This window comes from Rhincodon typus, chromosome 48, assembly GCF_021869965.1.
Source record: "Rhincodon typus isolate 14 chromosome 48, sRhiTyp1.1, whole genome shotgun sequence".
NCBI classification, from domain to species: domain Eukaryota; kingdom Metazoa; phylum Chordata; class Chondrichthyes; order Orectolobiformes; family Rhincodontidae; genus Rhincodon; species Rhincodon typus.
In genome coordinates, this window is record NC_063379.1 from 4,973,458 (window position 1) to 4,984,832 (window position 11,375).

Here is an 11,375-nt window from a genome sequence, read left to right on the forward strand (position 1 = left end):
ATATGATAGAGAATAGCAGTCCCTGTGTATATGATAGAGAATAGCAGCCCCTGTGTATATTATAGAGAATAGCAGTCCCTGTGTATATTATAGAGAACAGCAGTCCCTGGGATATTATAGAGAATAGCAGTCCGAATGTATATTATACAGAATAGCAGCCCCTGTATATATTATAGAGAATAATAGTTCCTGTGTATATTACAGAGAATAGCAGTCCGAATGTATATTATACAGAATAGCAGCCCCTGTGTATATTATAGAGAATAGCAGTTGCTAAGTATATTATAGAGATTACTGTCCCAGTCTATTGTATACTGAATAGCAGCCCCTGTGTACATTATTGGTGGCTTCACTTGCATGGAAAAGTATGGTAAAAGTTAAAAAGGAGAAGTGCTCCCCAGAGGATAAAATTTCCAGAACACCTAATAGGACAGAGAGAATGGAAAAAGCCAAGATTCTAACTTCAGGGTCAGCAGATAGACTGGGAAGATCAGGTTGGTAGTGGATCTCAAGAAAACAAATGTGTGGAATATCTACGAGATAGTCTTTAGGAGCAGCTTGTGGTAGAGACCGCTAGGGGACAGGCAGTTCTGGATTTGGTGATGTGGAAGGAGGCAAAGTTGATTTGGACGTTGGGAGGCAGGTGACCATAATAGGATAGAATTTACCCTGCAGTTTGAGAGAGAGAGAAGGTGGAATCAGATGTAGCAGCATTACAATTGAGTAAAGACATGAGGGAGGGAAGAGCTGGGCAGAGTTGATTGGAAGGGGAGCGTAGTTGGTGGAACATCAGTGGTGGGTGTGTCTGGCGGTAATTTGGGGGATACAGCAGAAACTCATCCCAAGGAAGAAGAACCAGACGAAGGGGAGGATGAGGCAACAGTGGCTGACGAGGGAGATCAGGGTCAGCACAAAAGGAAAAGGGAAAGTATACAATGTGGTGAAGGGTAGTAGGAAGCTTTAAAAATCAGCAGTGGGTAACTAAAACAAGCATCAAGTGGGGAGTGAAAAGATGAAATGTGAGAGTAAGCTAGCTAGTAATATAAAAGAAGATTACAAGAGTTTTTTTAGACATGTAAAAGGTAAGATTGAGGCAGGAGAAAACATTGGACCGTTCGAAAATGAAGCTGGAGAAGTAGTAATGGGGAGCAAAGAAATGGCTGAGGAACTGAATAGGTACTTTGTATTAGTTTTCACAGCGGGAGACTCCAGCAACATACCAGAACTTCAAGGGAGTCGGGGGTGGGGTGTGGGGGGGTGCAGAGGTGGCTGAGGAGGTGGTGCTGGGGAAGCTGAAAGGTTTGAAGAGGGATACATCACCCAGACCAGATGGACTATAGCCCAGAGTTTTGGAGGACGTAGCTGAGGAGATTGTGGAGGTATTGGTAGTGATCCTTAAGGAATCCCTGGAGGCAGGGAGGGTCCCAGAGAACTGGAAAATGACTAATATAACACCTCTGTTTAAGACGGGAGGGAGACAGAAACAGAAAGCTATAGGTCACTCGCCCTGACCTCAGTCATAGGCTCTAAATTCTTACCAATTATCAAGGATGAGTTTGCGGAGTGCTCGGGAGCACATGGTAAAATAGGGCTGAGTCAACATGGCTTTGTGATCAATGGGAGGTCATGCCTGACAGACCTGATAGAATTCTTTGAGGAGGTAACGAGCAAGTCAGACAAAGGAGAGCCAGTGGACGGGATTTATTTGGATTTCCAGAAGGCCTTTGACAAGGTGCCGCACAGGAGGCTGCTCAATAAGATAAGAGCCCAAGGTGTTAGGGGCAAGGTACTGGCAGAAGGCAGAGCGTGGGGATAACGGGGTCTTTTTCAGGGTGGTATCCAGTGACTAGCAGTGTTCTGCAGGGCTCTGTGTTGGGACCACAAATATTCACGTTACACATTAATGATCTGGAGAAGGAATTGAGCGCATTGTTGCTCAGCTTGCAGATGACACCAAGATAAATGGAGGGCCAGGTCATGTTGAGGAAGCAGGGAGGCTACAGAAGGATTTGGACAGACTAGGTGAGTGGGTAAAGAAGTGGCGGATGGAAATACAATATGAGAAAGTGTGAGGTTATCGACTTTGGCAGAAGAAGAGAGGGGTAGACTATTTTCTAAATGCCTCACTCTGAAATCATGCAGCCATTCTGGTAAATTCCTGTTTTTCAAAACAGTTCTTCCCCATTGAGTCCATGGTTTTGAAAGATGCAAAACTGAAAGGATGCGGTTCTTACACTTGTAGAGAATATCAGACATTGCGTATCGTATAGAGAATAGGAGTCAGCATGGATAAAGTCATGATTTTAAAATATAGCACCATGCAGAATAATGGATCCTGCGTATCTAATGTCAATTAATTTGTTCTCATTTCCTCCCACCCCTCCCACCATGGCTTTTTTCACTCTAATTCTTTGTTTGCTTTCTAATTGGTTTGCATTGGTTCCTTCTCTGTGTCCACCCTCTGTTTCTGTCTGTGTCTCTCCCCACTTCCCCCCCCATCTCTGTTTGCTTTCTGTCTGTCTCCCCTCCCTCCATCCCTCTGTCTCTCTTTCTGTCTCTCCCTCACCTCCCTGTTTCTCTCTCCTCCCTTGCTCTGTTCTCATTGTCTCAACTCTTCCCGCGTCATTATCCGATTCACCATCAATTCCAAACCACCCCCCCCCCACCACCGACACTATCTGTTTCTCTGACCCCTTTCCTCTTTCACTTGCGCTCCTGTTCCCACTCCCTTGCTGCCTGGCACAGCATTCGCCAGTCTGATAGCCATACTGTGGGAACCTTCAAGCAGCAGCTCCGTCAACCCCATCCATTTCCAACAGAAATTCCAGAAGTTTGTCCCGCATTTTGCAGGATACAGGTGAGTCCCGTCAGTGCCCGGCAGCCCTCGTTCTCTCCTCACTCCCGAAAGCACCACCACCACCGCGCTCCATCACCAGCCCCGCCCCCCGCCCGCCCGCCCCAGCCCACTGCCCCTGACTGTTGTGTTCCTGGCCCCTGTTGCATGGAGCGAGGTGATGATATCCCAGAAGGAGGTTATCTTTCCCATCGCGTCTGTCCTCGTTCTCCAGACAACCCGTTGTTTCTTTTGCCACTTGCCACTGGTTCTCAATCTGTTTGGTGCTGAGAGCTCCCTGTCTCCTCTGCCCAGATCCCTCGTGATGCTGAACATCTTGGATATACCTCCCGCCCGGCTTCCCAGGTCCTCCCAAGCCTCTCCACTTGGCCACCGAACTTCCTCATCCCCAGCACCGTTCTCATCAATCTTTCCTGCAGTCCCTCTGATGCCCGCGTGTCCTTCCTGAAGCGTGAGCTGGGAAATGGACACAGTGCTCCAGCAGAGGTCAAGACAAGTGTTTTACATCCCTGACTGTGTCCTCTTTTTACCGTCCTCTTGATAAAGGCTGTATTCTTCATGAACTGCGCTCTCAACTTTCTTAGGGTCGTACAACACGGAAACAGACCCTTTGGCCCAACCAGTCTGTGCCGACCATAATCCCCAAACTAAACTAGTCCCACCTGCCTGCTCCTGGCCCATATCCCTCCAAACCTTTCCTATTCATGTACTTATCCAAATGTCTTTTAAACGTTGTAACTGTGCCCACATCCACCACTTTCTCAAGAAGTTCATTCCACACGCGAACCACCTTCGGTACAAAAAAATTTGCCTCTCATGTCTTTTTTAAATCTCTCTCCTCTCGCCTTAAAAGTATGTCCCCTAGTCTTGAAATGCCCCATCCTAGGGAAAACACACTAACCATGATTTTATAAACCTCTATAAGGTCACCTCTCAACCTCCTATGCTCCCGTGGAAAAAGTCCCAGCCTATCCAGCCCTTCTTTATAACACAAACCCTCCGTTCCAGGCAACATCTTGGTAAATCCCTTCTGACCCCTCTCCAGCTTAATAATGTCCTTCCTACAACAGGGAGACCAGAACTGGGCACAGTACTCCAGAAGAGATCTCACCAGCGTCCTGTACAATTTTAACATGAAATCTCAACTCTGTCACCTTCCTTGATTTATGTACAGTATCTCAGCCATTGCTTCGTCAGCCGCTTTAGAACTGCCGCCTTGATTTCATCCTGCCTTTGTTTATATTTCCCAACAAGATTCACACGCCTTTCCTCTTTCTCTTATCCTCCCTCCTCACCCTGCTCCATCTCTCTCTCTCTGTCTCTCACTCAGCCAGCAGGATGCTCAAGAGTTTCTGCGCTTTCTGATGGATTGGCTCCACGTTGAAATTAACCGGAAACCACGGAAGACTCCGAACATCATGTCACTATCCGGGATCCGGGTGCCCTCTGACAATATGGAGAGGTTACGGTCAGCAGAGAAATAGTGTGACCCGCATCTTTGCCTGTCTGTCTGTCCCTGATTCCCTGTTTGTCAGATTCTCTCAGTCTCTCTCTCCCTCACTCAGTCTCTCTCCTACCATCTATCTCTCCCTCTCTGTCTGTTTCACTCTTCGTTTGTGTTGATCTTTGTCTCTGTCTGGTCCTCGCTGTCTCTGTCTGGTCCTCGCTATCTCAGTCTGATTTTGTCCCTCTTCCCCCCCCCCCACCCCCACCTCTCTCTCTCTCTCTCTGTGTCACTTGCCTTTTGACTCTCCCACTCTATCTCTCTCTTTTCATCTGTCTGTATCTGTATCTCTCCCTGTCCCCCTCTCTCTCCATCTGTGTCGGTTTTTCTTACACTCCCTCTGTCTTGTCCTCTTTATCTTTCTTCATCTGTCGTCGTCGTACATTTCCCCCTCTCCCTTTCTCTCCCGTTTTCTTTGTCTGTCATTGCATACTCTGCCCCTTTCCCTGTCTCTAGTTCTCGCTCTGTCCCCTGCACCATCACCAAACCCTGTCTTTCTCTATCTCTCTCTTTCTGTCAACACGTGAACTTTGTTTTTGTTCCTCAGTGATGATGAAAAATCGATGCAGATGTGGAAACGATACCTGGAGAGGGATGACAGTAAAATCGTAGGTAATTACATCCACTGTTTAAGTGTAAACCCCTACACTGTTCCCATCAAACGCTCCCAGGACAGGGACAGCACGGGGTTAGACACAGAGTAAAGCTTCCTCTACACTGTCCCCCATCAAACACTCCCAGGACAGGGACAGCACGGGGTTAGATACAGAGTAAAGCTCCCTCTACACTGTCTCCCCCATCAAACACTCCCAGGACAGGGACAGCACGGGGTTAGATACAGAATAAAACTCTCTCTACACTGTCCCCCATCAAACACTCCCGGGACAGGGACAGCACGGGGTTAGATACAGAGTAAAGCTTCCTCTACACTGCCCCCCATCGAACACTCCCAGGACAGGGACAGCACGGGGTTAGATACAGGGTCTGGGTGACATGCTGCCATTGACCTGTATTTGTCTCCGGGATCTGAGTGACTGTGGCTAGACCCAGCATTTATTGCCCGTTCCTAGTTGCATTGAGGACAGTGATGAGTCCATTTGCATCGCTCTGCCTCTGGATTGCGGTATGGGTTCAGTAAACAGATTTCCTTTTACCCAAACGACATCAGTGAACCAGATCGGTTTTACTACAATCAACTGTGGTTCCGCGGTCGGTGTCAGAGCAGGTATTTATTCCCGGGTTTTAACTGAATTCAGATTTCATCTGCGGTGGTCGAATTTGAACCCACGTTCCCCAGACCGCAAGCTGTCGCTCCAGATGACTAACCCTGTGCTGTTCCCAACGTCACTGCCTCTGCTCAATCTGGAGTCTCCAGCTGAAGCTGTGAGGTCAGACCTTGTTTAGGCAGCGTGGACTGTCCCTCCTTGTCCTCCGAAACCTCAGTCCTCCTGCTCCCCCCTCCCCGTGAAGCTGCCTGGCCTGCTGTGCTCCTCCAGCTCCATTGAATCTGCCACCCTTCACCTGCTCTGGCCTAGGGGCGACTCGGGTAGCATTGAGCTGCCCTCTGACATGCCGTTCGTGGGCAGGAGGTCGTTGGCGGGCTTGGGGTGGTGGGGGGGAGCGGTGTGGCAGAGGCGAATAGGCTGCGCAAAGGGTCTCTAATCGCTGCAGATTTCTGCCCAGATCTCTTTGTAGGTCAGCTGAACAGTACCCTTTGCTGCACCACCTGCGGTCACAAATCCACCACCTTCGAGGTCTTCTGTGACCTGTCGCTGCCAATCCCGAAGGTACGTTCGGTCTGTTTGGAGGGGGGTGGGGGTGGTGGGCGGTTGTGCCTCAGACTGACTCTGGTGTTCCTCCCAACCCTTACCCTCTGTTACAGAGACTGTCGATGACAGGCCGTGTCTCCCTGCTGGAATGTCTCAGTCTGTTCACCGCCGAAGAGGAGCTAGACACTGACAACGCGCCGGTAAAGACGTCGTGTGATGGCACTTGTTACCAAGCCCCCACTCCACTCACCACCCTCCCCCCACCCCCTACCCAACTGGTCCATTGGTCCATTGCTCCTCACAGCTCCAGCCATACCCAGCACCCTCCACCGCTCCGTCAATGCACCATCTCAACCCCCCACCCTGGGCAACATGTTGGCTCAGTGGGTTGGCATCGCTGCCGCACAGCGCCAGGGACCTGCGTTCGAACCACCACCGCCCCCCGCCTTAGGAGACTGTGCCCGTGTGGAATTTGCAAGTTCTCTGTGAAGACGTGCAGTTTAGGGTGGATTGGCCGTGCTAAATTGTCCCATAGTGCCGAGGGATGTGCAGATTAGGGTGGATTGGCTGTGCTAAATTGTCCCATAGTGCCGAGGGATGTGCAGATTAGGGTGGATTGGCCGTGCTAAATTGTCCCATAGTGTCCCAGGGATGTGCAGGTTAGGGTGGATTGGCCGTGCTAAATTGTCCCGTAGTGCCCAGGGATGTGCAGGTTAGGGTGGGTTTGCCATGGGAAATGCAGGTTTGCAGGGATAAGTGGTCCTGGGTGGGATGCTCTTCAAAGGGTCGGCATGGACGCAATGAGCTGAATGGCCTGCTACCACACTGTAGGGGTTCTCTGATATCTCTCCAGCGCTGTCTAGTAGCATGCAATATCCTCTACTTTCCTTACTACCCCTCATCCCCACCAAATCTACAGTTGCCTCCTTATCTCGCCAAACTGTAAGTGATCACACACGGCTGTCCTCGTTCTGTCACCGTGATGTGGATTTTCTGTTTGCAGGCATCACCGTTTGACTAACAGGTGCTAATATTTCCCCTGGAAACCATTTCCTGCATTCTGCTTCCCTACCTTGTTGAATCAAGGCATCACATTTATGATTTTCCAGCCAGGTCAGACCTTTCCCTTGGGAAATCTGGGCAGTTTGTCGACCAGTGCATCAGTACCACTGCAGTCATTTCTTTTTAATGACGCTTCTAGCATGAAGACCACCCATTCCAACTAAATTCTCAGCCTGGAATACTAATAGCACAGTATCACCATGCTGATTATCATTTTTCCAAATTTCATAGTATCCTTGCAGTGTGGGAACAGGCCTTTTGGCCCAACAAGTTCACACTGACCCTCACCTTATCCCACCCAGACCCATCCTGCATAACCGACACAATCCACACATCCCTGGGCACTATGGGCCAATTTAGCACGGCCAATCCACCCTAACCTATACATCCCTGGGCACTATGGGACAATTTAGCATGGCCAATCCACCCTAATCTGCGCATCTTTGGACTGTGAGAGGAAACCCACGCAGACACGGGGAGAATATGCAAACTCCACACAGACAGTCGCCCGAGGGTGGAATTGAACCCGGGTCCCTGGTGCTGTGAGGCAGCAGTGCCCTAAATTCTCCCTACACTGTTTGTTCCTGATTTGCAAGGACTTCTGATGGTCCACACTGTAATTTATAATGAAGTGGAGTGGTATGCTGTTTGATTGAAACCGATATCATTGTTTCGGAGGGTCAGTACTGAGGGAGGGCCGCACTGTTTGTGGCATTTTGTGGGAATCTATCCCTCTGACAGGAGTGATCTCTCTAGATGTGCGAGAGGTGTAACCAGAGGAAGAGAAGCACTAAGAAGCTGACGATCCAGAGATTCCCCAAGATCCTTGTTCTACGTATCCTTTACACAGTACTTGATCTATCAACCTGTCTGCTCATTCTCTCTAGGATTTCTTCTCTGTCTCTCACACAGCCTTTCGTTCTGTCTGTCCTTCACTTCTTCTGTCTTCCTACGTTTTACTTTCTGTACCTTGCTCATCTGTCTTTCATTCACTCTGATTCTCTCTGTTTCCTCTACGTCTCATTTATTGTTTTTCTACCCTTTCCTGTCTGTCTCTATTTGTGTCCCTTTTTATCTTTCTTTATCTGCCCCTCTCTCTCTGTCTCTGTGTCTGTCTCACCCCCTCTGTGTATATCTATATTTCTCCATCTATATCCCTTTCTTCCCTCACTCATTTTCTCTTTCTGTCATTCTTGATCATACTCTGTCTGTTTCTCTGCCTATCTCTCTCTGTCTCACTCATTCTCTCCCTCTGTCCATTACTGTTTTCTCTCTCTCTGTCATCACCTCGTTCTCTGTCTTGCCCTGTACCTCTCCAAAGATTATTCATTCTCCCTCTGTGTCCCTTTCTGTCTCTTGCTCATTCTCTCTTTTCCTGGCTTATTCTCTTCTGTGTTCCTATTTATTTCTCTCTCCTTTTCTTTCTGTCTGTCATTAATTCTCTTCATCTTTCTCTCTTCCCCACTTTACCTTTCAGTCTTTTCTTTCCCTCTTTATCTGTTCCGTGGCCCCTCTCGCTCGCTCTCTCTCTCTCTGTGTTTCATTCCCTCCCTTTTCTCTCGTGCTCCTTCCTCCTCTGCAATCTGAATTCCCAGTGACACTCCTTACCTCGCTGCCCAGACCTGAACCGATTCTCTTTCAGTCGCTATGCGATCAGAAAGTCTACCACTCACGTGGAGTTCCCGTTGTACGGGCTGAGTTTAAGGCAGTTTGCTGCCGACAACACAGGTGAGAGCGCTGGGCGTGTGTTGCTAAGCGGCGTGAGCCAGAACAAGCATCTGGGCCTCCCTGTGACCTCCCTGTGCTTTCTCTTTGTCCGTGCCCACCCCATCTCCCCAGGCAATCCTGTTTACGATCTCTATGCAGTATGTAACCACACAGGGACTGTGAACGGCGGCCACTACACAGCCTACTGCAAGTCCAGAGGAAGGTGGCACGTCTTCAATGATTCCAGGTTGGTACTGCGGCTCGGGCACAGGAAGACCCCAGGCTCTCTCGGGGGCAGGAGAGGGAGGTGACGGGTTGCTCTGGATATCGTGGCGTGCTAGCACGGCGTTGAGCAAAACAAACTGGTCTGCCTCCCCTCCATGTTTCCCGTCCCTTTCCCCCCAACGCTCAGTGTGGATCTTGACTTCGAATACGCTCAGTGGAATTCAGCTGTCCACTAGTTTGGGGCTTTCCAGCCGTTGGAGAAACCGCTTTGATCCTGTCAAACATCGAGCAAATTCCAATCAGCTTCCCTCTTCATTCTCCTAAAGTCCGTTCTCGTACACGATCTCCCCTCCTAGGACAGTCCCTTTCACCCCAGAAACTGGTATGGTGAACCTCCACTGCAACCCTTCCCTTGTCAGGGTAAGGTATGGACTTCCCGTGGAGAAACTCAGCAGGTCTGGTGGCATCTGTGGGGAAACAGAGAGACACAGAGTCCTTCAGAAGCAAACGGGGCAGGAAAGGGATAGTTTTCCTGTTGTTGACAAAAGGGGACAAGGGGTGTATCGGTGAGGATGCCCAGAGAGGAAGCCCAGGGGAGAGATAATAGTGGCAAAGGAGTGATTGTGAAGCAAAATAGGTGTTAATAAATGGAATACTGTCCTTCCTTGTGTAAGGCAAGCAAAAACTATACATGCAGTGCAGAGTCACTGATGGTCTCATAACCTTTTCAGCTGTTCTCCAGACACCAGCCCCACCCCGCCTTGACCCCTAACTTTGGTGGTAAGATTGGAAAGTAGAATTGTTTGCAAAAGGTGCAGCAGGCTTTGTAAGTGGGTGATGGTCAGAGATTGCTGGGTGTGCGCGTACAAGGAACCCAGAATGTTAGCAAGCAATGAGAAAACAAAACTATGTTGGGCTACATGCCAAACGGGTAAGGTACAGAGATAACTAATCGCGTGGAGTTTTGCTTTTTGTTTAATTCACTTGTGGGTGTCACTGCCTGGGCCAACATTTATTGCCCCTCTCCCTAGTTGCCCCCCTCGAGAAGGTGGGGGTGAGCTGCTTTCTTGAACCACTGCAGTCCATGTGCTATACTTAGACCCACAATGTCCCCTTAGGGAGGGAATTCCAGGATTGTGACCCAGCGACACTGAAGGAATGGCGATATATTTCCAAGTCAGGATGGGGAGTGGCTCGGAGGGGAACTTGCAGGGGGTGGGGGTCCCATGTATCTGCTGCCCTTGTCCTTCTAGATGGAAGTGGCCGTGGGTTTCAAAGGTGCTGCCTGAGGATCTTTGGTGAATTTCTGCAGAGCACCTTGTAGATGGTACACACTGCTGCGACTGAGCGTCGGTGGAGGGAGGGAGTGGGATGTTTGTGGATGTGGTGCCAATCTAGCGGGGGGCTGCCTTGTCCTGGATGGTGTTGAGCTTCTTGAGTGTTGTTGGGGCTGCCCCCATCCAGGGGCAAGTGGGGAGTATTCCATCCTACTCTTGACTTGTGCCTTGTAGATGGTGGGACAGGATTTGGGGGAGACAGGAGGGGAGTTACTCGCTGCAGGATTCCCAGCCTCTGACCTGCTCTTGTAGCCGCTGTGTTTATGTGGTGGGTCCAGTTGAGTTTCTGGTTAATGGTGACTCCCAGGATGCTGATAGTGGGGGGATTCAGTGATGGGAACACCATTGAATGTCAAGGGGCGGTGGTTAGATTGTCTCTTATTGGTGATGGGCATAGCCTGGCATTTGTGTGGCGCGAATGTCACTTGTCAGCCCAAGCCTGGATATTGTCCAGATCTTGTTGCATTTGAACATGGACTGCTTCAGTATCTGAGGAGTTACGAATGGTGCTGAACATTGTGCAATCATCGGCGAATATCCCCAATGTCTGAACTTATTGGTGGAGGGAAGGTCATTGATGAAGTAGCTGAAGACATTTTAAGGCCATGGTGAAGATTCTCGTTAAGCGAAGGGGGAGAAGGGGACTGCATAGACAGCAGTATGTTTACCCATGATCATATTGAGTGGCAGAGCAGTCTCGATGGGCTGAATGGCCTCCTGTTGCTCCTGGCTCTTGTAAGAGTGATTGGGTGGGGCATTGGGTGAGGAGAATGTTAAGCAGAGGAAGGAGGGGTTCGAACAAGGTTGGTGTGCGTAAGTATGGTTCTAATTCCTCTCTCTCTGTCTGTCTCCCCCCCTCTCTGTTTCCCCCCCCCATGTCTCCCCCCCTCTCTGTCTCCCCCCTCTCTCTCTGTTTC

The 11,375-nt window shown here is 49.7% G+C and overlaps 1 protein-coding gene across 1 annotated transcript in view; it reads left to right on the forward strand.

Moving 5' to 3' along the window:
• The window catches only part of LOC109925992 (ubiquitin carboxyl-terminal hydrolase 21-like), a 49,239-nt gene that overhangs the window by 36,892 nt on the left and 972 nt on the right, over nucleotides 1–11,375 (forward strand). Inside the window, exons 3-10 of the mRNA XM_048620760.1 lie at nucleotides 2,746–2,857; nucleotides 4,185–4,322; nucleotides 4,906–4,970; nucleotides 6,042–6,145; nucleotides 6,241–6,327; nucleotides 7,946–8,024; nucleotides 8,810–8,917; nucleotides 9,029–9,143. Of these exons, the coding sequence (XP_048476717.1) occupies nucleotides 2,746–2,857; nucleotides 4,185–4,322; nucleotides 4,906–4,970; nucleotides 6,042–6,145; nucleotides 6,241–6,327; nucleotides 7,946–8,024; nucleotides 8,810–8,917; nucleotides 9,029–9,143 (808 nt within the window). The remainder of the gene's footprint in view (nucleotides 1–2,745; nucleotides 2,858–4,184; nucleotides 4,323–4,905; nucleotides 4,971–6,041; nucleotides 6,146–6,240; nucleotides 6,328–7,945; nucleotides 8,025–8,809; nucleotides 8,918–9,028; nucleotides 9,144–11,375) is intronic.